This window comes from Ips typographus, linkage group LG11 (assembly GCF_016097725.1).
Source record: "Ips typographus isolate SLU linkage group LG11, UJ_Ityp_2.0, whole genome shotgun sequence".
Classification (NCBI taxonomy): domain Eukaryota; kingdom Metazoa; phylum Arthropoda; class Insecta; order Coleoptera; family Curculionidae; genus Ips; species Ips typographus.
In genome coordinates this window covers 10,123,939-10,151,137 of record NC_138432.1, presented here as the reverse complement: position 1 = coordinate 10,151,137, position 27,199 = coordinate 10,123,939, and the positions used below count along the sequence as shown (strand labels likewise).

Sequence of the window (27,199 nt, the reverse complement as noted above, 5' to 3'; positions counted from 1 at the left end):
GTTTATACAGGCATTTTTTTTTACTGAATCCGTTCGAATAAATAATTAAATTTTTCCAACGAGGCAACCGAATTAAAATGCCGGAAAAGTGTTTTAAGGTTGCATTTCATGGATTTTATGATCGCTTCCTAGTTGAATTGTCAATGGGTCAAAAGCACCTTGTTTTGATACAGAATAAAGTCCACCTCTATAGAACTAAATTATTAGGTACCTTTAGGCAGAATAAGAATGTTTACAAAAGGATTTTTTTGGTGTTAAAAAGGTGACCGAAAATGGTAGCTTTTATATGGATTTTAGTGCCCTATACGCACAATGGCAAGTCCACATGTGCAACGCTTTATAGCACAGTGGGTGTACTGGAATTTTTTTGCTGGACGTCACTGGTTTGACGGAAAATCAGACAATAAAAGGATCTCGAGAAGAATGATTAGTTCTGAAGTGTTTGCGCCCAAAAACCGACAATACGACAAAGCAATGAACTGTGCATCCGGTGTTTTGTAGGTGACTTTTACCTCTCTTGTTGTACGAGAGACTTGATGGGGTTTTGTATTCGCAAATGTAAAGCGCAAACAATATTTATTACCTTTCCTGCGATTTCGCCACAATACACACGACGAAAAGTGTTGAAATTATGTAATCGTTGTTCGTAAAATGTTAACCTTCTGGTTAAGACATCCTGGTGGCGACTAAAACTAGACGCGGCCATAAGTTCACGTATAGGAAGTGTTGTTTCTGCGTAATTTACCAGATAAGTACCGCGAGTAGGCGTATCTATACACTAGAATGCAACTTATACAATCGGCAGTACGAATATTTGTGATATTATGTACAGTCGTGTCCTTAAATGGCATTGCACAACTGTGGGATAATGAGAATTTCAATGTAGTAATAATAATTAAGTATAGTGGTTAAGAAGTTATTTAGTTATTATTGATTAGTTTAAAGTTTGCGGAATATTCTGTCACTATTTGACGTTTGACATGCCGATCATAGCCTTCTTGGTTTCTAGTGCTCTTACAGATCATTTTGAGTCACCTGGTTTTGACACTGGCTTTCGACGGCAGCCATATTGCCGGGGGGGCAGACAACTGAATTTAGCTGTATTGATTTTCATTGTTATTTGTGATCTCCTGGTGTTTAATAAACTGTTTAAAAGGAAGCAGAGTACATTTAGTTGATATGTAGCGAGAGACACTGTTAAAAACTAAAAACATCATCTGTGCTTTTGGAAAGCCTGTAAAATATAATGTTTTTGAATCATTATCTTTAAATGACTCTTCTGACAAGCCAGACGATTTTAGTTTTTCTTGCAATGTATAATTTTTTGATTTGCAAAATTGAGATCTTCTGATAGACAATTTATACACAGCATTTTGTTCAGTTTTCAGTTGGCTACAATTTGTTGAAGTTGTTCCAAGTAAGATACAGATACTTCTGTAGATGGACCTGCAGTGGGTTCCCTGTCCATGTTCATAGCTAACGTGCTCTCACCATGCTCATCTTCCTATATAAAAAGTCTTATTACAGATAAATTATAACTTTTGTACAAAAACTTACTATTATGAGACGTTTTGTTTAACGCTTAACTGCTTGAACACTGCTGTTTTGGTAATAATATATATCCCATATTTACAGAAGGAACCCAGTCAGGATTGTCCTTATCTTCCAATTTGGCTGGTTCGCCTAAAAACAAAACTGGCACAATACATAAAAATTAAAACAATATTTTTACAAATTTGTGCATTATTAAGGAAGGTTTTACTTAAATCCCCACGTTTTGAAGCTGCAACCCATTTAAGTCGACGTTCTTTTGACAAGGCGTTTAGTTGTTCTCCCCGGTTCTTCAACGCTTTAGGAATCTTGAAAAATCGAACTTTATCCCTTTCTGCTCTATTTCCACAACGCAAGACTGAACAAAACGACAGCATTTTTCTACAATCTTCTAATCTAAAATCTAAAATTTCTATGGTTACATTTAACTAGTGGGTCTGTATGCCCCCCCGGCAATATGGCTGACTTACGTTTGACGTTTGTGACGTCACCTCGAAATGGTCTATACTAAGTCATTTTTCGGTTTTAAAGTTCTAAAGCCTCAAATTTCAAATAAAATAAATGTCAGTACTCACCTACTATAACTAAAATACAAATCCCATGCACCTCAACAGTTTCGTGTCAAAAACAACCAATTTTTCTTCTTTAAGACAGTCCACAAAGCTGGCATTTTTGACGTTTCTAGGAGGGCGTGTAATTATTTCTTTCACCTGAAAAACAATCAACATTAATTTTTTTTATTACTAAACCATTAAAATTTCAAAGTACGCCACTGACATAGACAATCATCACATTGACATTTGACATCAAGGCTATCATTTGAGGTTAGAAAATCGTACAGTTCGTTTTTCTCACTGTTTTACAGGTAATTTTAAGTGTTTTGGTGCATTATGTAGATGAAAAAGATTGGACGTAGTCTAGAGTTGGGGTTTCCTCATAAAATCCACAGTTTCGGACGCAAACACCAAACAGTATGTTTTCGACAAGTTGTACCTCTGGAAACGTAAGTACCTACCTTTAGTAAGTTGTTTTCGTAAAAAACACTTAACATGCGGCCTCACACTGTGTTATAATACAAAAAAAAAAACTAATAATAAATAAACACTGGAAAACTATCATTAATTGATAACCTAACAAATTGAAATGTCAAAAAAAGTGGGCTCTTCTGTTTGTGACCAACCGTCTTGTTTTCCAGTGTTACCACCCTTAAGAATTATTTACATCATTAGTTTGTTTATTATATTTTTTGGTTCAATTAGTAGAAAGATTGCGTAAATTACGGACGGCAAAAACAAATTGTATTCTTCGTAGATCGCCTATCTCGAACAAAAACAAGGAAATTGGCAATAATAGAATCGAACTGTGTAATATGGTACAGTCATCTCGGCATGAGGAAGTGTTTATGCTTTCAGTATTTGTACATTAATTGAGGCAATTTCGAACTGGATTATCAGCCATCTTGAACTTTGAAGAGTATAGAAACCGGATGTACTTACTAGTTTGAGTCGATTATCAGTTTGAAAATACTTGTCGGCAAATAATTGTCGTGCCAGTAGATTATTTACCGAAGATAAATTGTAAGGAGTTTTTGCTTAAAAATCACAAAACAACAATTAATAAAATTCAAAGCATGTCGTGGGTAAATTGGCGTTCCGGATGATGTTGTATAATGTCAAATAGGTGTAATAACTGTTCCTTATCGCGTAATGGTTCGAAGAACAATAAAGCATTACTTATAAATATTGTTCAAAGAGTTTTCGTCTTGTCTGCACGTTTCAACCAACTGTTTAGTCAGGCCGTGTCACTTTTGTGGCGTTTCCTCAGTTTTCGAGCCGAAACGCTAAAATGACATTGGTTGACAGCCGGCGCCATTTTGATTCAGCTCTATTGCGCCCCGAAAGTGACAGATAATACAGTTGATCGTGTCGAAAACTCTCCTTACGGCCGTGCCGTATAAATAAGCGTCCGTTCCGTTGAAGCAAATTATAGAAAGCAATCAGGAGTGACCTCTTGCACCATCAGAGTTATGTCTATGGAAATAGTGCCGCGGCCGTGAGTTCCGGGTTGCATTGCTCGCTTCTGGTTGCCTAACTGATTCTGTTCACTTTTTTCCCGTTTCCGCTTCGGGAATGAACGCAACGTGGTCTGGGTTATGTCAAAACGATTTCCCATCGACCCCAGCTGCGATTTTATTTTAAAAGTCTTCCCCCGCAAAGATCGAATAACGCACTCGGTGTCTCATATCGTAGCCACCTGTGGCTTCTCTAGACTGACAACCGTTTTCGTAAGCGTTATTTTGGCTTGTTGTTTCTTCATTTTTTTTTTCCGGCGAAACAATCTAGGCGCCAAGAATTTGTCATAATTCGGGTCACCGTCCCTGGCATTTATGTCACTTTTCCGAGACTTCTTCGCGTTTGTCCAGAAATAGCGACGGGTCAGAGACCCGCGCGCACTGTTAACTGAGAGAATTATTGCGTATATCTTTTCAAGACGGAAACGCAGGCGGTCGCAATTAGGTTGAATGTCACCAGCCAAGCCTCCCTTCAATCTTTTAAAACTAACATGTGTGTATTATCCGTTTTTTTTTTTTGTACTTTTCGGTTCTTTGAAGTGACACATTTCTGAGAGATCGAGTTTCAGGTGGAGCCCCCTACCGCGAACCCTGCTTAGTCTAATTGTGTGTCTGTTAGTCAAAGGTGGCTTTTTCCTTTAAAGAAAACAAAAAGGGTGACGCTCTTTAGTCTCTCTCTCTAATGGTGCACTCAAATTATTCCACTTCATTTGGCTAAATGTGCCATCATATTACTACTACTCTTATGTGTTCTTGTGGTTTTTTGTCATTACTTCCAAATAGATTGGAAACCGTGTTTGGTTTGCATTATAGGCCGCATTCGTTTTCAAGCTCCATGGAGCGAGCAGAGCGTTTTTGACGTCACAATGACGTAATTTGACAGTTGGTTAAACTATGCTTTTGCTAAATTACGTCATCGTGACGTCAAAAACGCGCTGCTCGCTGCATGGAGCTCGAAAACGAATGCGGCGATAATTAAAGATGGGACGCCAATGTCAAGGAAAAGAGTTGAATAATCGAACGTTCGTAGATTGTTATTGGTCAAAAAAAGCACTTTTGACTGGATCGACAAAATGACAGATATCAAAGAGTTGCGGCAACGCTGCGCGTTTCATTTAAAGCTTGTCTAAATATGGCGGACGTGACGTTCAAAAACTGTTTTCCCGTCAAAATTGCAGTGTTTTTCTAACTTCTAGTGCTTCCGATAAGAAAATCGATTTTTTTTTAGTGTAATTTGGACTGTCGTCAGTTTTAGGCAATTTTTCCGATCAATACTATTGAATTTAAGCACTGCACTCATAAAAGGTTCATAAATGACTAGTTAGTGCAGTTTAGAGAGTCTGCAGACCAAATGTAACGTCACTATGACGTAGTTTGCCATTTGGTTGTGACTTTGGCCAAATTACGTAATAGTAACGTCACTTGGGGGGCTTTTTTGCCTTGATTCAATCCACCCTACACACACAAAGCATTTGATTGATTTGATTTGATTGAGTTTACTCTGGTTTATTTTGACAACTGACTGACATATCAAATAGTCGTGGCAACCCTGCGCGTCCCATTCAAAGCTTGTCTAGATATTGCGGACGTCCACCGCCCTCTGTACAAGAAAGCCTAGAATGTCACTTTTAATGGCGGCGTTAGCGGTTTTCGTTTTGTACACAAACCTATGCAGATGCAGTAGAAAATATGTTTTTTTAAATTTTTTCGTGTACTTGATTAGAAGTTGTGAGTGAAAAATCAAAGAACGCTTCATTCCTGATCCAGATATGTATAGATATGGCTTTTTAGACTCAATAAAGTCCAGCCAAAGCAAGTTTGGTTAGAACCCTTTGTCCTGGAAAGTACAACAAACTAATGTGAAAACTGCTCAATCAAAGAAAATTTGGAAATCCTTGAAGCTAGGTAAGCAAAACTGGTAAATGGGTTTTATATTATTACCAAGACCTTTCTTTTAAAATGTAAATGTGCCAATGGAACTTCTAAAAGCTGTTCTGTTTCTTCAGAGTAAACCTTTGTTGCTCTCAAAATGCAGGCGGCCTCAAAATGTAACTCACATGCCTCTTACTTATTGCCTCTTACTATGTATGTAAGAGGCAATAAGTTTACTGAATGAGAAAGCATATTGTACTTACCACTGAGTATTGTGTTGGGAGTAAAATCATTCCAGTTCAAAGCTTTCAACCACTGTTGGGTTCGAGCAGGGTCTTTTGGAAAGTAAAAGACTGACACTTTTGGGCCTTTTACCAAATTGCTTTTAGAAATTTGGCAAACAACCAGTGGACGGCATATTGTAGAGGCAATAGAATTTAAGTTAAAAAAACAACCACAAATTATAGAACAATGAAGGAACAATAACAATAGTGATAACACAATAAAATGAACACAAACTACACTTTCACTAGAACAATAAACATATAAACAACAATATACAATAGCAAACAAAAATTACTTTGGCAAGTAATCCCAAGTCTTGACTTTAAACCTTAAAAATTAATTTAATCATCGAAAAACTCAATTTCCACAATACAAACAAATGCAAACTGTCAACCACTATTTCGGCCATATTGGAATTTTTGGCATGTACCTTCTTGGCTTTCTTGTACAGAGGGCGGTGCTTCAGAGCCTTCGAGCAAAAAGAACAAGTATCAGGAGGTAGCAAATACCCTGTTTCTGCATTAAGCGACCGAGACGGAAGTCGCCATCTTTGCCCCCCACATTCGCCTACTGCGCAATTGAATAAAACTTCCGAAGTTAGTCGAGTGGATTTGTAAATAGTGGGCAACAGCAGATTGATTATCGTCACTGATTTTCTGACAGTTTACGGCCGCCATACTGAACGATTTTTGTCCTCCTCTTTGATTGCTATTGTTCCTTCCTGCCATATTTTTTTATTCATTGTTCAATCATATCATCATATTGACATTTTTTCCATCTAAAACTGCTTATAATTTTGTACACCGTGTAGGTGTATTAGTATGCAGATCGCGGGGTCAGATTAATAATAAAAGCCAGTAAAACCACACAAAAATAAATAGAATCCTCCGTTTTTCCGTGACACGTGTTTTGAATAAATCCTGTTGTAATCATCCGCCAAGTCTTAAAAATCTATACGAGTGTGACCCCGAGCGTACTATATGCTACTGTACTGGTACGATGTGCATTCAGTGCTACGGCCTAGTGTCGGTATAGTAGGTCTCAAAGTAGCGCGGTAACTCTGAATGACCTTGACTAGGATTTCCGGAAAGTAGCCGCACCTTTGGGTACCATCGAGATGTAGAAACGGCCTGTTCGGTTATAATTCCCCTGATTGAATACCGTACGATCCAGATTAAGATGGTATTTCTTGGTGCGATCGTAAAACCGGAAAATGCTTCAAACACATCCGTTTTTTGTTTCTTGCCATTAACTTATAACAACAAAACGGAAAAGAAAATAATCTGGTTGCACATCCGGCCAAGTCTCCGGGATACGCTTCCGCAGAAATCGACGGTCCTATTTCCTGTTCGCCATCACTATTATCGTTTTCTCACTCTAGTTACTGTGGCATTAAATACGAACAAATCAGCATGTTTTATAATACTATAGCATTTATATTAAAATCAGCATATTTAATGATTAAACAACGTTTTTTCAACGGCCATTGACATGTTAAAACTCACTCAGATATTTGAACTGGACCTCACTTGAAGTTGGTAGGACAAAAGCAGTCACTCTACATTTACCAGTCCTTGATTTGCCACATCTGGATTCAGTCATATCCAGAGTGGTATACAGGTACTGGCGGCAACTTAACAATAACAATTTCCCAGCTAGACTAAACAAAAACCAAATTTTTGTTCCCTTCTATAGTCTGGAAGACGTTAACCCTTTGGCCCTCCAGACAAGGCAAACAAATCCACCGTAATTTACACCCTACAGGTGTTCCAAACCTGTCTTGTATGGTTTCTAGAACACTTGTTGTTTCCACCCTCTTGACGTCAGTGGCGTTTCACTGGTTGGTTGGTTTCCTGGGTTTTATTACTAAGTGTCGGAACTGGAGCAGTGTTGTTACACTCACTTGTTTTACCTGTCCGTAATCGGCCAAGTGTAACATTAGGCGCTTCCTTTCGTTACTTCCGTTCCTTGATTGTGTTTAGGTGACAGACGGTTATTTCGGATGGCAACAGTGGCGTAGCAGAAGGAAAAAAACCGCAACACGTGTGCCGGCAGTAAATTGCTTAATTAATCGCATCAATTAGCACTCGGACGTCATCAGTCCACATGAAAACCAACCCATTGATTATTAATATTATTTTTCGGTTGGACCTTTGAACCTTTTAAATGCACAATTATCGTATCGCTTGTAAGACGTCCATCAGATCGATTTTCCCCCGTATCAACAGACCAGAGATAAGCCAAAATCCTCTTTTTCCACGGATGATTATAAATGGCGGCGCTATCTCTCGTTCATGCATACACTTCCTGTTTAATCAGACTTATAAATATATAGGTTATCAGTCGATGTATAATCGAGTTTGAATTGTTTGCGTAGCGCAAATAAACCGGCCCGGGCTTTACAATTGCAGCCAGGAATCCTGTGCTGTAAAGCAAAACAAACACGGAAGATCGGTCCGTGTGAAAAGTGTGTACGCAGCTTTAGGCCGTTTAGAACTTTTTTCAGGGTTGACAAGTGACATACGTTTGCAATATGGTGGATTCGCATAATATGCAATATTGTTTGTAGTTTGTGATTGGTCAGAAAAAGCAATGGGGTCATCAACTATAATCCAATTTTCCGTTCAAAACAATAATATTGTAAAGTTTCCTGATTAAAAATTTGTTTTAACTGATAATTTTTAAACTTTACGCCACTAGTTTTTTTTATAAAAAACTGATTAAATACTAAATTGAGCTTGGCACACCCCTGTGCGTGACGTATGTATGGGACAATTCAATATGCTAACGTAGGTGGAATTCTAGATTCATAAGCACATTATGTATTGCCACCGCCCTCTGTACAAGAAAGCCAAGAAGGTGCATGCCAAAAATTCCAATATGGCCGAAATAGTGGTTGACAGTTTGTATTGTGGAAATTGAGTTTTTCGATGATTAAATTAATTTTTAAAGTTTAAAGTCAAGACTTGGGATTACTTGCCAAAGTAATTTTTGTTTGCTATTATATATTGTTGTTTATATGTTTATTGTTCTAGTGAAAGTGTAGTTTGTGTTCATTTTATTGTGTTATCACTATTGTTATTATTCCTTCATTGTTCTATAATTTGTTGTTGGTTTTTTACTTTAAATTCTATTGCCTCTACAATATGCCGTCCACTTGTTGTTTGCCAAATTGTAAAAGCAATTTGGTGAAAGGCCCAAAAGTGTCAAAAAAGTCTTTTACTTTCCAAAAGACCCTGCTCGAAACCAACAGTGGTTGAAAGAAATACAAATACTCAGTGGTAAGTACAATATGATTTCTCATTCAGTAAACTTATTGCCTCTTACATACATAGGTATGTGAGTTACATTTTGAGGCCGCCTGCATTTTGAGAGCAACAAAGGTTTACTCTGAAGAAACAGGACAGCTTTTAGAAGTTCCATTGGCACATTTACATTTTAAAAGAAAGGTCTTGGTAATAATATAAACCCCATTTACCAGTTTTGCTTACCTAGCTTCAAGGATTTCCAAATTTTCATTGCTTGAGCATTTTTCACATTAGTTTGTTGTACTTTCCAGGAGAAAGGGTTCTAACCAAACTTGCTTTGGCTGGACTTTATTGGGTAAAAAAAGCTATACATATATGGATCAAGAATGAAGCGTTCTTTGATTTTTCACTCACAACTTCTAATCAACTACACGAAAAAATAAAAAAAAAACATATTTTCTACTGCATCTGTATAGATTTGTGTACAAAACGAAAACCGCTAACGCCGCCATTAAAAGTGACATTCTAGGCTTTCTTGTACAGAGGGAGGTGGTATTGCCGGTGGTAACACCTGCATTTCATTGGAAGGAAGGAAATCTGAGAGAGAAAGAGAGAACTGTGTCAACTGTCAGTAGTGTCAGTTTTCAGTGCTTTCATTGTCGACTGGCGACTGCTAATATCCGACGTACGTTCATATACTCTATTTCGCTCGAGGATCGCTAAGCTGAAAAGAAACAGCGAACACCGTTTTACGTCAAAAACTAATTATGACGTCAAACGGGATATAATGTATATAGGAGGAAACAACCAAATACAATTTTTATTGTAATTTTTCTTAGGTTTAAATGCTTCTAAAGCCGAAAACAAAAAATACGTGTTAAATATTTTTTGAAGCGCTATCGATTAACAAAATAAAAAAAAAAATTGGTTGATGACCCCATTACCTTCTGTGCTGCAAATGTAAAGTCACACTCGACCAAAATTCGGGTTTTCTTCAACTTATTGGTTGCAAATCAACTTGAAAATGATTGCCTTCTCGAACCTTTTCAGGTTCTCGGAAGTTTTCTATAGTTGCCGCCCTTATCGGCAGGTAAAATCCGTTCAATAAAAAATCACAACGTCATTGTTGCCGGTCCTTGTTGGGTTCCGTTTTAATGGTGGCAAGGGTGTTTGGTTCGTAAATGTCGCACCAAAGCGACACGGATTTCCCTGAAGAAAAAAAAATTATTAGATATTTCGCTTGCCGGATTGTTATATAAGATGGCTGCGCAATCGGTGCGCGTTTTCAGAATTCGCCGGGCGGTCACGACTCGGAATTGTATAAGTCTCTTGGGCAACAACAATTGGGTTATATACTTAATAATTCCGAGAGAAAGTTTCGCGTTCAACATGGCCTATTATCCGATTTTGTAGGTGTTTGTTCCGGAAGCTTTCCTTCCAATTTACTCGGCTTAATTGTCATTTAGTTGTTTTCCCCCACCTATTAACATAAACATCTTTTTACGTAATGGAAATCGGTTAGAGGTGTGTAAATGTAGCCGGCGGTCGCACGCCTACTCTACGACAACAATCACGATAAAGGATGCAACTCGCGCTCGCAAACGATGTTTAAAAAACGTTTCGACATCGCTAAGAACATTTTTTCGGCACCCAAACCGCAGGAACCAATCACGACGGCCCATTTTTCGAAATGTCACGCCGAATCTCCGCTGCGGTTTAGTGTGCCGCGCCTCGATAAGTCAAGATTTCTGTGTCTGTGGCAATTTTCATGGATGAAATCCACTCCGGTCTAGTTTTTGTTGTGTGCTCAACGATCCATCTGTCACACACAAGTCTGATCTGTCAACTGTCAAATATTATTTTGTTGTGTCTTATCACCGCCCTCTGTACAAGAAAGCCTAGAATGTCACTTTTAATGGCGGCGTTAGCGGTTTTCGTTTTGTACACAAACCTATGCAGATGCAGTAGAAAATATGTTTTTTTTAAATTTTTTCGTGTAGTTGATTAGAAGTTGTGAGTGAAAAATCAAAGAACGCTTCATTCCTGATCCAGATATGTATAGATATGGCTTTTTATACCCAATAAAGTCCAGCCAAAGCAAGTTTGGTTAGAACCTCCTGTCCTGGAAAGTACAACAAACTAATGACTAAAACTGCTCAATCAAAGAAAATTTGGAAATCCTTGAAGCTAGGTAAGCAAAACTGGTAAATGGGTTTTATATTATTACCAAGACCTTTCTTTTAAAATGTAAATGTGCCAATGGAACTTCTAAAAGCTGTCCTGTTTCTTCAGAGTAAACCTTTGTTGCTCTCAAAATGCAGGCGGCTTCAAAATGTAACTCACATGCCTCTTACTTATTGCCTCTTACTATGTATGTAAGAGGCAATAAGTTTACTGAATGAGAAAGCATATTGTACTTACCACTGAGTATTGTGTTGGAGTAAAATTATTCCAGTTCAAAGCTTTCAACCACTGTTGGGTTCAAGCAGGGTCTTTTGGACACTTTTGGGCCTTTCACCAAATTGCTTTTACAATTTGGCAAACAACAAGTGGGGGGCATATTGTAGAGGCAATAGAATTTAAGTTAAAAAACCAACCACAAATTATAGAACAATGAAGGAACAATAACAATAGTGATAACACAATAAAATGAACACAAACTACACTTTCACTAGAACAATAAACATATAAACAACAATATACAATAGCAAACAAAAATTACTCCCTAAGTAATCCCAAGTCTTGACTTTAAACCTTAAAAATTAATTTAATCATCGAAAAACTCAATTTCCACAATACAAACAAATGCAAACTGTCAACCACTATTTCGGCCATATTGGAATTTTTGGCATGCACCTTCTTGACTTTCTTGTATAGAGGGCGGTAGTCTTATTAATCAAACGTTAATAAGACGTTACGTTGTTTTTTTCGTATTGCTTGTATTTTTTCTTTTTTTATTATACTACACTGTGTTGTGTTAAGACTATACACAACAAAATTAGCATTATAGTAAACAGAGACTACTTTTCACTTCAACAAAAAAAATAGGGAAAGAAAGAGGGTCAGGAAACCAACCCTCCTGGGAACCTGTTTCGTCATCAGACACACTTTTTTTCATAACCACCCCAACGAACTATTTATCCGTACATTCGGGACGCACACATGTGTCACATTTATAAAGGAGGGGGGGGCGCTGGACCAGATCGGACCGCTTTTGTTTCGTAAAAAAGTTACTTATATTTCCTGGACTTGCAAAACATTCATAAGGAAGTGTTAGGTTTCGTCAAGGCCGATTTTGTTCGTTTCGACACGATGACCGAGACAGGAAGAGCTCCACAATGCTCGCGCTTTAGTTTTGTCGTTACGAAACGTTTTTCCGCAATCGCAAAGGGACAAAAACGAAAGTGATTCATGCAAACTGGTTGCTCATAAAAGTGACATAATAAGAATACGCGGATTTCGGCAATGAAATTCTCCCGTCCGCGAATCATTCGAACGTGACTCATTCCAGCTCGTCCCGTCGGGTCCGTGTAAATTTAGCTCACCCATCAAAACAAATTCTATTTGTTAGCACGAAAATATTTTAAATTATAGAATAAAGGAAGGAAGTGGCCGGCACCGCGTTGAAACCGAGCCAATATTTCGAGCGTTGTTGACTTTAACGGTCTGGAGATGTTGTCGTTCACTTTTCCAGCCGCATTCCCGACTTAGGTCACCATGTGCCATCTTTGATTTGTTCTTCTTCACTCGGCTGTCAAGTGTCAAAACCGCGCGCTCTCCACAAGTCCAACGGTCAGCCGTCAAAAATACTACACCTACTCGATAGGGGAAACACAAACTAATTGTCAAAGCTTGTGAATCCAGGAACACGGCTCCAATTTGAACAGAAGATTCATGGAACAGACTTGGCACGTCCGCTCTCCACGCATACTTTTCGCATTCCTCGTTTCGGCCCGACTAACGTCATCGCATTATACAAACATCCTCATCCTTTTTTGGTGACCGAACTGTTTACCCTGTTATGTGTCAAATGTCAAAACTTCAATATGTCTACCAAAAACTTAGGCCACCCGCAAAGCTTTTTTTAATTCGCTGCCATTTTTGGTCTTTCAAAAATATCAAGTTTCTCACGATCCTGTCCTTTTTTCTTACAATAGTTCCCCGTATTGACATATTTTCAAGACGTTTCACCCACAAAGGGACGATTTCTGGGCACAAAGGTCCATACACACACACACACACACGAACGAATGAGAGCAAATTTATCACCTGTCAATAGGAAGTGATCTTGAAGACGAAAAGTGCGTTCCTAAATCCCATAGGGTGCCAATCGTAACACCCAAAAAAAACCGTCAACTGGGATAAAGACGGGGTCCGGAAGATGAATAATGGAACGCGGTAAACAGTTCCTTGGAACACGCCTGTTGCAACGTCTCAAGACCGTGGGAACCTCGATTGGGGCTTCTTTGAGGGTTTCTTAATCTCGGGGGTGCCTTTACATTTTTGGCCACGGGCATTAATACGATTTTACGGACCGTTCCAATTTGATTGGGTCGAATTACAGATTTACGACCTTGACAATAACGGACACAACTTTCTCAGTGATCTAGCAGGTGTTCTGTCATCTGTTACATTATGCAACTCTGTCAATTCAGCTGTCAAAATCATATTGTTTCAGGAAGTGACAGCAATAACGTAGATTGATTAATTGGCCGTTAAAACTGCGACGAGGAAACCAGGAAGCGTCTTCTGCTGCTGCAAACGCACAGTTAACCGAAATTCCTTTGATTCCTCTCTCATCGGCGGATCTGTTTTAGAACGTACTCTTTATCCTTGACCTTAATCTGGGCGGTTCATTAAATTACCAGGAAGATAACTGTTCGTCGCAATCGTCTAAATAAGCAATTACGTGTAATTATAAGTGTAAAAAAAGAAGATATTGCATAGAAGGTGTGATCGAGAGTTTCTGTCCCTAAATAGCAAACTCGTTGCATGTGCATCGAACAAATGAAAATCAACCGAATGAAACGTGTCACCCCGGAAGAGAGATAGATGGATATCTTTAATCTCTTTAAACGAGTCCCATGCAAAGCTGCTAGCGCCCAGATTTAGGTGTTTCAGTTGTAGGAAGTCTTCGAATGGGGTCCCCTACCATACACCACAGAACCGCATCCAGGACCTTTTTGACGTATTTTCAGTTCAGTGATATGGCAGGTTTGACGTTTGAAGTGCCCCAAAATCTGCAGCCTTACATACCTAGCTAGGCCACATTCCGTAATGGTGTAACAGACAAAATCTGCTTTCGGGCAAAAAAATTGAAAATACAGATTCCATCTCTGCGAAAAGAATCTCAACAAGTACAAGTGTAGATCCGGTGCGCGGAGCCGGCAACGTGGCGCACATGTGTGCGTACGTCCGTCTCTCCCCCACCATCGTCATCTCAGTCTCACAGCCGACTCGATTGCAAGCAAGTGCGACTCATCGAGTTAGCCGTGGAGTACAGTAGCGCTCGGACCGAGACTTGGTAAGGTGACAGATCGACCTGTCACAGTTACCGACTAATCCGGATACAACAATCAACGTGTGTGTGAGAGAGAGCGTAGAGTCGATAACGCGAATTACAGAGCACCTAAGAGGAAGCGTCTTTTTTTTTTAGTATTTTGTTTAAAGTGCTAGTGGGTTGTTTTTGTGTTGGATACTTGTTGCTTTTTCAGTCAGCATCAAAGTGGATCTTAAGGTAAATATCCAATTAAAATAATACAAAGTATTTATTTGTTGTTAACTTCTTGGAATATTTAACGGTGACCGGGTAAACCCACAAACTACTTGTTGAGTAAATTCCGAGAAATGTCATAAATGATCCTTCCTGAAATTTGAAGAGGCACTCAGATGACGTCACCGGTAGTAAATATTTACAAAGAGCCTAATAGCCATGTCGTTCCCTTTCGGGATAATTTATCTTTTTTTTTACGATTATTTATAAGGCGAGAGTGGTTGCAACAACGCGTGGGAGTGTTTACAGTTCCGTTTCGGCTCCCCCCCGCATCGTAGGCCGACCGCTTTTGCTGTTACGTTGAAAAGTAAAAGGCAACGTCCGGTATATTTGCAAAAAAAAACACCCTCATACAATTATTATTTAAAAAAAAAACTCATTTATGTCAATGCTACACACACGCTTGCTCGATTGTCTGGTTGCATACTTGCGTTTTAACAAATTAAAACAAAGATGGCGACATATATGTCACACACTGGTTTAATGGCGCTCAATTAAACTTTACGGTTTCTGTAAACAATCTAGACGTTAATTAGTGCCGTTTAGGGCCAGATGCGATCCAATTTGGCCGCATCTGTTTGTCTTAATTTTTGCGTGGCAATTATACGATAAGTTTGCGATAACATCACGCTTTTTTTTGTGTTATCGACTTTAAGATAAGTCGCTGGATTAGTTTGGGCTTACCGAACGTTTCACTAGAAATCTTGTCATATATTTGATAAGCAGCTGTCATTCTGGTAAAATGACGTTTACTCAACTCTATTGTATTGACATCCACTTGCTGGTAAAGTTGCAAAAAACAAAAATGCAAAATGGCGCCCCAATCCAAAAACTCCACGTAGAGTTTGTATTAGTTTTCTACTAAATTGAGTTCCAAATAATTCATGAACCATGCAGTCAGATTTGTATTAACTGTCATATTTTGCCTTCAGGGTGCGTATTCTTGAAACTAGGGAAGGGAATTATCAAGAGAAGTGTTGATAAGAATGTGACAGGAACCTGCCATTGTTAGCTTCAAGAATAGGTCCCCAGAGGTGTTATATGCAACTTGTTGCGTGGTACTTGTGTTAGATATTTACAGTTGGTACAGACATTCTAGGGAGTATTCTGCCTATAGTACTAAATATAAACTTTGTACCTGGTGTTACTTAACAATTCTAAATAACCACACGTTACCACCTACAGAGCAGACACATGGGGGAAATTAAAAGACCTTAAAAATGCTAAGAATGTGGGTCCAAACAAATCGGAGCACATCTTGGTGACGTGCAGGTGTTCACTGATGGATTTTATACCTGAAAGGAGGAAAGTAAATGGGCTTTTCACAAAGATCAAACAATATATTACTCCCACCTCATCTGGACGCAGGTATTGTTTACAGGGGCTGTCTACAATTTTTTGTTCAGTTTAGTGACGACATAACGTGAAGTGAGATGTACATTGTTGTTTTCCAGTTAAACAGAGATAAGACGACATTCGATTAAGCCGTGATTCCTTGAACTAATATTGAATGTTCTTATAAGTGAGGGGCCAATTATTATTGTTATTATTATATACAGAACGAAATTATGGCCAAGATTTCCAAGCGGAACTGCTTATCAACGAAAGTGTCACTGCCGATAAGACGACGAACGAAAATAAACGGTTAGATAACGGCATGTGTGTGTGTGCACTTTTATTTTACGATTAAAATGAGAAACGATGTTTCTAAAATGACCAAAAATCTATAATAAACCTAGTGAAGTATAGAAGGAAAAATGTCAGTTTAACGTCAAATGTCGGTAGAGGCAGACATTTTGTGTGGCACCCAAGTATCTTGATGGATACCTCCTTTTTCTGCTACTCTGATTCATATTATATTATATTGTCTCTATTATCTGTCATGTTTCGTGGTTTTTCTCTGTTTTGACAGCATGTTGTTATCACGTGATCAGTATGACATGACAAGTTGTATATTGTCAAATTTTTCAACGTTTGCCACGTTTCCTGAGTGTAGCCCACGTTGTCACTAATACCCACTAAACTTATTCCGGTTCGATGCTGAAAAAACTGGTTGAATAACCAATTATTAAGTTTGATGAAAAAAAAAAAAGAGTACGGATTTGCGCCGGCCATTTTAACAGTTTTAAAAGGAAACGCGTGTCGGTCTTGACGAGAGAAAAAAAATATATAAACTTTAACGATTGGCAAACAGAATAATTGATCTGACGTGACGTTCGCGGAAGTGTACGAAGGTTAAGGCAGTTTTGAAATTATTTATAATGCCGTGGCCATTTTCCGGCTCGATGTACAAAGAAACGGATCCCGAGGTGTTGCAACAGCTCTCTGCCGGTTTTATTTGGGTCGTTTTCGTTGAGTTTGAAAACGTTATGGCCCCGGCCCACTTCCGGTTTGCGTCTCGTTCTTATTAACCGACATAATAACGGGCAATTACCGAGGAATTCCTAATTACGCCATTATAGATAATAGTTATTTAATGTTGGGTACTTGACAAACAACTTAAGCGAATGGTAAATTGGTTCAATAATTGTTGTTATAGACACACCATTGTACAGTCAAAACCATAACGGAATAAGAATGACTTGATAATAATTAGAATAAGCGATAAAGGGTGGCATTAAGGAACAATTAAATGACGTGTCACTAATTTCAAGCTTTACCAAAGGATTTCAACCCGATTATGGTTTATCGAAGTTTAAGTCACATCAAGTGGCCACAAATCCGCTGTATCTGTCCGGAAAACCGAATTCCTAACTATTTTTAAATTCATTATAATTATTAACGTCACTGTGTACGATTGTGATCGCTTAAGTGGTTATTTCCTATTCGAGAACAACTTTTTGTGCATTAACTACCAAAAAATCCCATAATAAATGACATATCATAAATGACGTAATTTTCTTCCAGAAGAGAAAGATGAAACTGGTGCCGGGCCCGTTACCGCCAATCCCCACCACCACGTCGGGGTCGCTGCCACTCCCGTTGCCTTTCAGCCCCGACATCCTCTGGCGGTACCCTTTGGGGTTCCCTTCAGTGGGTAGCCATCCATCTTCCCCCCTCTGGGACTACAAAAGCCAACTGCCGGGCAGTTTGTCTACTGATCCCCGTGGATGGAGCCGTGAGGACGTTTCCGTATTCCTACGTTGGGCCGAAAGGGAATTTGATCTTCAACCCATCGACATGGACATGTTCCAAATGAATGGAAAGGCCATGTGTCTGTTAACTCGAACTGATTTGTCTGACAGGGCACCAGGATCCGGTGACGTGCTGCATAATGTCTTGCAGATCCTTATGAGGGAGGCTAATAGTCTGGTAAGTTTGAATGCGTGAGCTTAAAGTGGGCATGATAAAAATTGTTTTGTCTTACAGAGGATGTTGCCAAACAGTCCGATTACTCCTACATCCAGGCACCCTTACCCGTTGTCACCGCACACTCCGCAATCTTCTACCCCCAGTTGGAATGTGATTACGTCACAACCATCAACCGACTATCACTCATCTCACGCGGCTACTTTAGCAGCACATCTGATGGCGCAGAGCAATAGCGTTACTCTAAGCCCTGCTCCGTCTGTGGACAGCCAATCGGGAAGCCCGAATCATCCGGACGCCCCAATCAGTTTTGGTCATTCCATCTTCAGCACCAATGGCAGTTCCAACGGTTCTGGATCAAATCCGAGTGACAGTGACGAAGATGACAAGTTTATAGAACACAAAAATGGTTACTTGAGCAGTCCGCCCAACACCCCCAGTTACATGAACATCTCCCAGTTATCCTTTATCGCACCCAGAAGCCCTAAACCTATTGAGGGGGTGTCCAGTCCAGGATTGTATAAACGGGAATTTTTTGGTAGCGGTGACGCTTCAGAACCCAACACAAGTATGTTTTAATACCTTTACTATTTGAAGTGGTGTTTAATAGTTGTAATTCCGTTACAGATGGACGGTTATTGTGGGACTTTTTGCAACAATTGTTGAACGATCCCGCCCAAAGATACACGAACTACATAGCGTGGAAAAATCGGGAAACGGGCGTGTTCAAAATCGTAGATCCGCCCGGATTGGCTAAACTGTGGGGCATCCAGAAGAATCATCTCAGCATGAACTACGACAAAATGTCACGCGCCTTACGTTACTACTATCGCGTCAATATACTGCGCAAAGTCCAAGGCGAACGACATTGTTACCAGTAAGTGTTAATTATTTCGATTCATTCACTAATATGTTGAGATTCTAAAATATGGAAAAGCCAAAAAATCTTTTTTGACAAACAGAATGCAACTCTTCAAATAACCAAGTCAATAAGCGTCAAAGTGACAGCTGTCAGAAAATAAATAAAATTTGGCAAGTGTTTTTTCAAACCTGCTCCACTCTTTAGTTTACTTCTTCTCCAACTTAAATATATTTTATTGCAGGTTTCTTCGGAATCCCACCGAACTGAAGAACATCAAAAACATTTCGCTGTTACGTCAACAGATGTCGCCTACTCAAACTAAGCCGCCCGCGCAACTGCAAATCATCCCGCAAATCACGATCAAACCGGAACCGATCGATCACCCAATGGGCGTCAAGGAGCACGAGTCGATGCAACCGTTGCCCGCGGCCGTGCCCAATCACGTCAAACTCAGCGAGCAGGTGCAAAAACAGAGCGTGGCGCAACAGCAGCAGCAAACTGTCAAAGGTGATTCGCGTATGGATTACCATCGTTCCGATTCGGAAGAAAAACCAACGGATCTAAGTATGGACGGTCCGACGGACTTGAGCAGTAGTAGCAGACACGTGAACATTGTATGTTCCCCCGACCCTCCCCTGACAGGTGGTGGTCGTTAAGACAGAAGAAGACAGTTTTCCTCCCCTCGTCAATTAGGGGAGGAAAGTGCACAAGTAAGTCAGTTTGTTACTGACAGTTAAATTAGTAAAGTGAGGACTTTTTTCGTTAAGAAGTGCCAATATTACACAGAGTGCAAGTGATTTATTTTATAATATTATTATATATATACAGAGTGTGTACATATTGATAGGGTTAGTACTGTGCAATCGAAGTTTTTGTGCCAAAATCGACTAGTTCTGGTGCAATCCACTCACTGTTACACCACTCAGAGGGTGATTTCTGGCAGCTTTAATTAATCTACAGTGCGGCTGTTAATCAATAAAAATTGCCTTAAAACAAAAACCGCACTGTACAATACAGTTTTAATAGTTTATAAGCGTAAGTGATGCCCTTTCGCTGGATAGGGAACATTCCATTCTCGTATTAACTGGTGTTCATATACAGGGTGTTAATTAATATACATCGAATTGCGTGACAATAATCAAATGGAGTACAACGAGGTCTTTTTGGCCAACGCTCTCCTTACCGGCCATATTAAGTAATACCACACAAATAAATTCGTAAAGTAGAGCCACTGTTCTGTGATCTCTTCAACATTGGTACGACTCGTTGCGATGTTGCAAGATTTACTATTTTTTTTTTTAGAGAGAATAAAAAACTGTTATGTTGTGACCAGACGAAGTTTAGATATGCCCATTTTGCGATAAGAATGCGAACAGAGTTTTAGTTTTAGATGCCTATATACATGTATGTAAATAAATTTGTTATAAAGTAATCATAGTATAGGTCGAGTTTAAATAAATAAACAAAAAATATTTCTTTATATTGAATTTTAGTGTTTTGGTCTACCCCAAGTTAATGTGGCAACGTTGTTTGAGAGACGTAGAGGGTTTGCTATTGACCAATCACAAACAAAATTTCTATCAATGTCACTTTGAAAACATGATAAACTTTACCATAAAACTGCTTTTGGCATTCGTCCCTACTAAAAGCAAGGAAAAAAACGACCAAATCACCCACAAAACTGCAAATCCCGAACTGTCATATGTACTCAGACTGGAAAAAACCCCCAGCTGCGCCCATGTCGAGTACCAATTACTACCCACCAATAAACCGTACAAAATAGATGTGTTGTGTTGGTCTAGGGCTGCCAAGGTTGACCACTCTTGGTATTACCATTTTAATTTGACCATTTCGCGTAGATTTATACCGTAGACGGAGTGAAGATCTTCAAAACTGTCACCAAAAACGGAATGGTTTTTGTACCAGTATGCGTACAGCACAACTTCAAGGAGTTAACTAAGGAAGAACTGATGGCCTTGCGTGATTGGGTGGTTGAGTTTCAAGTGTTTCCGGAAAAAAGCAAACTAGCCAATACGTATACTCTCGTGCATTCTTTGGTTTTGATTTGAAATAGTTTACACATTTTGTAGGGCCAAATTGAATAAAACGGACGTGGTGTACATCCGGGAAAGTGATTGTGATAAACTTGGCTTTGTTGAGGGTTTTTCTGAAAATATCAACGAATCCACGACTAAAAGTACTAAAAACGGGAAAGGCGATGAAGCAGTTTCGTTTAGTATCACTTCAAGCAAAAGTGATGAGGGTGGATCCTTCATGAAATTCGATGACAACTTTGCAGGTTTAAATACAAAACTTTTCTAATTTTCAAACTGTACTGTAATTACAGACGTTATGTATGAAATAATTGACTACGCCACTGACGACAGTATGCTCAGAGACCAAGTTTGCTTCAAAGATTTTGTGCAGGAAGAAACTGCAAAACCTCAAAAACCCAAGAAAACATCACCAACTACCACAATTTTAAAAATGCAAGGTGAAGTGTTCTTTACAGACAATGACTGCGTCTTTAAAGCGGAAAACTATCGATCAGACGTACGCCAGCTCTACGTTATACCCCACGTGGACAATTTGCTAACGCGTTCCCAAAAAATCCAACTTAACCCGATAATCATCAAACTCAACTCTGTGGAAAACTTCCCCCAGCAATTGACCAGACAATTTTCTGAGTTGTACTGCACCTACTCCATACCCGACATAGCCCAATTCAAATCGATTCAAAAACCCATCTCTACTAAAATCAACTTTAGACAATCTCATTTTTATTCTACGTGCAACGCGCCTAAAATCAAACTCCTCGAATTTCTGGGTACCAAGCGGTTACTAGTCGAACTGTACGGTGTTGAAAGGTACCAAAACGCAACAGAAAACCCTAAACTGTACGGGGAAAAACCTCAAGACCGTAATATTGCAAAAATACAACTAAAGAGGGCGTGCTCAAATCAAACCCAGGTTAGGAATGTGCTTTTGGCGTATTGTTATTTCGATTTGAGCTCCTTGTTGAATAACGTATGGGATTTTAAGGCCAAAGAACAGCTGCACGTCACGTCTTGCAAAGACACGTAAGAGCTCATATCAAATGTCAGTGTGATTTTAAAAATAAAAACGTTTTAGTTACTTACCACAATTCCGCAACATTGCCAATCTGAGCGATCACTCCTGTCAATTTTGGAGCAGTTACGACGTTTCCATGACCGAAATCAACCTGGCTGGGATCAGTTTGAACGAAAACATTGCATCACCTTTAAAAGAGTACGTCTTACTTGAACAAAACACCACTTTAAGCTTGGAAGCTTACCTGTTGTCCCCCCAATCGGCCGCGTTGGTTTTCCACCAGATTCCCAACACTTTCAAGCGTCTAATGCTGATTGGCTGGAATAAAAATTTGGTCCAGCAGTTTCTAGGAAAGATAATCAGCCACAATCAGCACATTATGCATTTTGATCGAGCGAATGATGACTTCTTGACCGGGTTTTTCCTGGACAACGGTAACAATTTTATCGTGTACGTTGAAGGGCACTCTGTAGGTGGGTTGTAGCTGTTGTTTAAACGCGTCAAAATAGTCTCTAGCAAAACCCTAGTTTATAGGTTTCATTTTGAATCTATGGCGGGATTTGGATGGATTGAAACCGTATGAAGGTCGAGTGTTTTTTAACACTGACCAAGTGTACGAAAACCGTCTGTATAATGTATGTAGCAAGTGGTCTGGATTTTACTTTATCACCATGAAAATTCCACTACAATTGATAGTGAAAAAACCAAAACTCTACGTAGAAGGCCGGACGCCATTACTCTGTCAAAAAGTTTAAACGTTTGACGTTTCACTAACGTCAAATTAATGACAAGCGCGTTTCAGGCACTGATCAAACTGAACCTGATGCTACTGTCGCCATCTATAAAGTGTATGTTGCAACACGATTTGTTCCCCACAATCGAACAACTGACCAGCCTGGATATTGAGTATGGAGTCGCGTGCGGATGGAAGGATTCTGATTCGTCGCAACGTAGGAGTAAAGATTCTGTTAAATGACGTAATAATATATTAAAAAAAAAAAAATAATAATCTATAAATCTTCCGGTATGGGTAAATTGCTTCTTCTTAGGAAATCTCTGTAGACGATTTGCTGTTGTCCGGTAACGAACCGATCTATGCCGACCAGAACGTACTTCAAATGCTTCGGGACAATTTCGTCAACCGTAACAATAAATTGTTTGATGTTCTGTGATTTTTTTAATGCTAACAGTGCTTCTTGAAACTCTTTGAAGCGCACTGGGCCCAGTTTGTTCCTCAACTGTAAATATATGATTAATGTAGTCAAATACTATACTGGGTGTCCCAACAAGTTATTTTTGTTTCGAACAGTTTTCATTAACACGAAATATCCTTTAAAACAGTGTTTGAGCAGCGGGCAAGGCTTATTGAGACACCATCCCGCACTGTCTTAAAATTTTTAAAAAAATGGTGAAAAGGCACCTTAAATTAACTTCGACTTGTTACTAACGATAATAACCAGTAAATTAAAACGGATAGCAGTACCATCATGACGTAGTCTTTGTGAGTCATATCCTTGTCCAGTTTCACCTCTTCAGGAGTACTGATACTGGAATTGCTTCGCTCCGCAAGTAAATCGCGAAATTTCCGTCTCTTTGGAGAATTTTCCACAGCGTTTTCGTTATCTCGTCTACGGTGTAACGTAACACTTCCATTCGGGTTGTCTATGGACATTAGGGGCTGGATACCTTTTAATAATTAGGACATTAAACTGCAAAGCCCCACTGCTTAATAAAGCTTAAAAATTAATAAAACAATATTAACAAGGTTTTCTAATACTTAATATTAAACCAGTTTCAGTTAAGACTACACAAGCTTTAACAATGTTGTCAAATCTTACACTTACCCATGTATTGATTGAGCAAAACATCATTGCAACTTTCCGTACTCGAACCTGGAGTACTGAAATTAGAACTACTGGTTGCTGACGAGGCGCTATAAGTCTTTATTGTATCAAAAGTGGCTTGAGAGGGCTGAGTGGTTTTGGGTTCTGGAGTTGGAAACTATTTACAACACAAAATCGGTCAATTTACCCTTTTGAATCAAAGTTTTCCTAGTACCTGAGCTTGCGCCGCCCTAAAAAACCTGCTCAAGTCGCGTACTACTTCTCCAAAATTGTTAACGAGGCGAATATGATCGCGCAACCAGCGTGACATCTGTTGCTTCACGTTTGAACCGTTGAAACGTTCGTCTAGCAGTAAGATGGCGCCGTAATCGTCTTTGTGTCTGATTACCCGGCCAATAGCCTGATTTACTGCCCTGGATGCTTCCAGGCTGTACCAACTTTGACCATCTAAATACTGAAAAAGTCACACTCTAGTAAGTAGTAATACCATCATCACTTGCAATATTAACAAACCTCCTTGTCTTGAGAATGACAAATATCTAAGTAATGTTTTTTTAAGATGACTCTGGGATCCATTAATGGTGGATAAGGTAAACCTGTTATTATAACAGCCCGACCGAAATTGTTTGCAAAATCCAGTCCTTCAGACACTTTGCCCCGGCACACCGCCATAAATATAGCTCCTTTGTATTTTGGATCGTTGACTTTATCATAATAACCTGTCATGGCGGCGTTAAAGGCCTCTTTTTCCTTCGGTTCTACAAATATCGTCTAATACACACAGTTACTAGTAGTGACAACACTGTAAACTCCGAATGACAAACCTTGTGACTAGAAATATCCGCCCACACCCCTTTTTCTTCCCAAGCGGTTTTACACTTTAACATCACCGGGTAAGAAGGAAAAAAAATCAGAATCCCATGAGGGATTATGCGAGTCAAATTGGCTATGGCTCGCCCCAAAGAATACACGTAATTGGGGTTATCCCGATTTTTGTAATTGCTGTTCAAGGAAACCCCGTCAGGTCCGGTTCTTAAGATTTTAACGCAAATCTGACTCTCGTTAACTATGTGAGGGTTTTCCAGGCTTAAAGTAACATTCAGCCCCAATTCAGATATTAAAGGCTTCAAAGGAGCCAAAGTACCGCTGGTTAGTATTAAACTTTTAATACCTTCAGACATCACCAATCTCATACTAAAATTTAAATTTTACATTAAACCAATACACTTTGTCTATAAAAAAAACTAACCCAAATCCAGGATTAAAGCACCAAAAACTCAAAATTCTTTGCTTTTTTTCACTTTTTGAATTTTTCTCAACCCACTTGGTAATTCGTTGCGTGCCCTGCCGTTTAACCGCTTCCTCTTCAATATGAACTTTATAGCATTGGCGGATTTTCTCTTTTGGTGCTTTTAACAACCACAAATTACCAAATTATACACTTGAAAGCATTTATTTGAATACCTGACGATCCGAAGGCGACAGTTAAAAAATCTGAAATTGTACTGAGCCCTTTGCCCTTCCTAGCAAAAGGACCTTCATTTTGCGCGGCTAAAAACTGCAAAACTTGATCAATCATAGCCACAATAGGGTAGAAGTTGCTTGGAGTAAACTAAAAATACCTTACTATAGCTGGATTTCAAGCTATATGCCTAAAGAAAACCTACTTGAGCTTTTTCAAACAGTTCATAAATGTAATCGCCTGGAAAATTTGTAACCTCATCTTTACCTTGCTTTAAAGGCACCTCATCTATGACTTTCTCCAATTCATGTAGCATACCTTTGAAATTAGCTAACATATCCGGATCAATTGCTGTAAACCCAAAATTATACTACTAAACTTATTCAGGGTATGAAAAACATACATTTGTCAGGATGTTCTATAAGTCCTGGGGCCTCCAAGAGCATTTTCATAATATTAGCAGTCTCATCAATGGCCAATGCCAGATCACTGCTTTTAAGTTGTACGGATGCAGACTCTTCACAAACTTTTTCAACATTGTGACCTTCATCCAGTATTACAATAGAATTGGCCAGTTTTAAACCTTTTTTTTTGGAAACAATTGTACTGTTTTTGCTCAATCCACACTGTATAACTTACCCAAGCTTTTTCTTGACAGTGGATCTAACAGATAATTGTAGGGTGTGAATATAATATCAGCTTCTCCTCTGCGCTCTTTAGTCATGTAGTAAGGACAGAAAATGTGTTTTTTTCCCATTGACACCATATCCTCTATATCCATACAAGTAGCCTGGCTTATTTCTGGAATCTCTTTTTTTGATTCAACCCTATTGTTGTAGTGGCAGGCATGACTTGCCAATTTTAACCTACACATGTGTAACTACAACCCCATTTTAAGCTCCTTACAATCAAAAACCTTTTTTAGTAACAATACCCTTAAATTTCTATCAGTTTCAGCCATAACTTCTGGATGAATACAAAGCTGGTCTCTTGACCCTAGTACTGTACAACACATGTTACTATATGCAGATCTTTTCAGTTCCTGAACAGCTTGACTTAACTGAGAATGAGTTCTAAACAATTCTGAGTTAACATAAGTTACCCACTGATAAAAAACAAAATAGTACCTTGAAGCATAAATTATAGTGGGTAATCCCAGTAATTCCCTTCCAGTAGTGATTTTTTGAACATGCATCTCAATATCGTTCGGTTGCTTGTTAAACATACTTAGTTTATCGGCAGTTTGCTTCCTTTGGGTCTTGAGAAAACTTGTTCAACATGCAAGCGATGCTACTTAAGCAACTTACCTGAATTTGAAGTTTTTTCTGTTGCAGCCACGCCAAAGTGCTGCACAACAAAGACAAGGTTTTACCGGTGCCCGTGGGGCTTTCTAGGACCGCAGTACTCTCAGTTTCTAGACATTCAATCACTTTTTCCATGTAGTCAATTTGAATGTCATAGGGCTTAAAGGGGAATTGGACCGGGATGCCCCGGATAATGGTTGTTACACTCATTTTTTTTTTGACACGACAAACAAAACCAAATACTGACAAAGGGTTAAAACTTAAATAATTATTTGAATACAAAATTAACAGAAAACTTGAGAAAGAAAACCAATAAATATAAATAAAGAAATGGCGCCAGTATTATAATAAGCTGACCTAACCTATAACGATTGACATCTGAGTACAGTGTTGCCGATTTGCCATTGAAAAAAAAAATGAATATTTTTCAGAAAAATCTGTAGTAGCTCTCAACACAAGGAAAGAGCTTTACTAATGTAAAACTTTGAAAACCGCAGTTTTCTCTAGTATTTTTGGCAGGGAAATATTATATTGACCGTCAATGTC

General features: G+C 39.0%; 3 protein-coding genes and 2 long non-coding RNA genes across 12 annotated transcripts; 2 read left to right on the top strand and 3 right to left on the bottom strand.

The window, feature by feature from the left end:
• Positions 1-1,213: 1,213 nt before the first annotated feature.
• Positions 1,214-22,248, bottom strand: LOC145735749 (uncharacterized). Of its 4 annotated transcripts, none has more exons than XR_014179755.1 (6): positions 22,112-22,248; positions 9,972-10,236; positions 2,127-2,261; positions 1,733-1,954; positions 1,558-1,683; positions 1,214-1,504 (listed from the first exon to the last, which is right to left on the bottom strand). It is a non-coding gene; the product is annotated as an uncharacterized LOC145735749 (long non-coding RNA). The 4 variants fall into 4 exon arrangements; XR_014179754.1 differs by lacking the exon at positions 22,112-22,248 and adding an exon at positions 12,847-13,173; XR_014179753.1 differs by lacking the exon at positions 22,112-22,248 and adding an exon at positions 12,262-12,733.
• On the top strand, positions 2,401-20,451 carry aop (ETS variant transcription factor anterior open). Its single transcript, XM_081989715.1, has 5 exons — positions 2,401-2,554; positions 17,708-18,112; positions 18,170-18,677; positions 18,737-18,986; positions 19,213-20,451. Exons 1-5 carry the CDS (start codon positions 2,525-2,527, stop codon positions 19,625-19,627), a joined length of 1,608 nt encoding a protein of 535 aa, XP_081845841.1. The 5' UTR covers positions 2,401-2,524; the 3' UTR covers positions 19,628-20,451.
• On the bottom strand, positions 7,281-8,184 carry LOC145735751 (uncharacterized). The gene is made up of 2 exons (XR_014179757.1): positions 7,692-8,184; positions 7,281-7,632 (listed from the first exon to the last, which is right to left on the bottom strand). It is a non-coding gene; the product is annotated as an uncharacterized LOC145735751 (long non-coding RNA).
• On the top strand, positions 20,531-23,210 carry LOC145735712 (uncharacterized). Of its 2 annotated transcripts, XM_081989699.1 has the most exons (9): positions 20,531-20,783; positions 20,831-21,006; positions 21,062-21,270; positions 21,319-21,465; positions 21,523-22,051; positions 22,104-22,516; positions 22,578-22,792; positions 22,846-23,020; positions 23,093-23,210. In XM_081989699.1, the coding sequence occupies exons 1-8, from the start codon at positions 20,571-20,573 to the stop codon at positions 23,017-23,019; spliced, it is 2,076 nt and encodes a 691-aa protein (XP_081845825.1). In that variant the 5' UTR covers positions 20,531-20,570; the 3' UTR covers position 23,020; positions 23,093-23,210. The 2 variants fall into 2 exon arrangements, with proteins under 2 accessions (XP_081845825.1, XP_081845824.1); XM_081989698.1 differs by having other exon boundaries at positions 20,532-20,783; positions 21,319-22,051.
• Positions 23,007-27,012, bottom strand: Rtel1 (Regulator of telomere elongation helicase 1). Of its 4 annotated transcripts, none has more exons than XM_081989687.1 (14): positions 26,657-27,012; positions 26,477-26,607; positions 26,284-26,422; positions 25,989-26,229; positions 25,753-25,932; positions 25,555-25,700; positions 25,352-25,499; positions 25,137-25,296; positions 24,712-25,081; positions 24,401-24,658; positions 24,102-24,341; positions 23,888-24,044; positions 23,527-23,729; positions 23,007-23,281 (listed from the first exon to the last, which is right to left on the bottom strand). In XM_081989687.1, exons 1-14 carry the CDS (start codon positions 26,861-26,863, stop codon positions 23,054-23,056), a joined length of 2,808 nt encoding a protein of 935 aa, XP_081845813.1. In that variant the 5' UTR covers positions 26,864-27,012; the 3' UTR covers positions 23,007-23,053. The 4 variants fall into 4 exon arrangements, with proteins under 4 accessions (XP_081845813.1, XP_081845815.1, XP_081845816.1 ...); XM_081989689.1 differs by having other exon boundaries at positions 23,527-23,705; XM_081989690.1 differs by having other exon boundaries at positions 23,143-23,281; positions 23,464-23,729.
• Positions 27,013-27,199: the final 187 nt, after the last annotated feature.

Coding starts and splice junctions, on each gene's coding strand:
- aop (XM_081989715.1), top strand. CDS start 2,525: ATGTTTTCGACAAGTTGTACCTCTGGAAAC. Junction 2,555..17,707: donor CAAGTTGTACCTCTGGAAAC/GTAAGTACCTAC, acceptor ATTTTCTTCCAG/AAGAGAAAGATGAAACTGGT. Junction 18,113..18,169: donor TGAGGGAGGCTAATAGTCTG/GTAAGTTTGAAT, acceptor TTTGTCTTACAG/AGGATGTTGCCAAACAGTCC.
- LOC145735712 (XM_081989698.1), top strand. CDS start 20,571: ATGATAAACTTTACCATAAAACTGCTTTTGGCATTCGTCCCTACTAAA. Junction 21,007..21,061: donor AAAAGCAAACTAGCCAATAC/GTATACTCTCGT, acceptor CACATTTTGTAG/GGCCAAATTGAATAAAACGG. Junction 22,052..22,103: donor GTCACGTCTTGCAAAGACAC/GTAAGAGCTCAT, acceptor AAAACGTTTTAG/TTACTTACCACAATTCCGCA.
- Rtel1 (XM_081989687.1), bottom strand. CDS start 26,863: ATGAGTGTAACAACCATTATCCGGGGCATCCCGGTCCAATTCCCCTTT. Junction 25,082..25,136: donor TGCTTTAATCCTGGATTTGG/GTTAGTTTTTTT, acceptor TTTAAATTTTAG/TATGAGATTGGTGATGTCTG. Junction 23,730..23,887: donor TTTGCTCAATCAATACATGG/GTAAGTGTAAGA, acceptor AATTATTAAAAG/GTATCCAGCCCCTAATGTCC.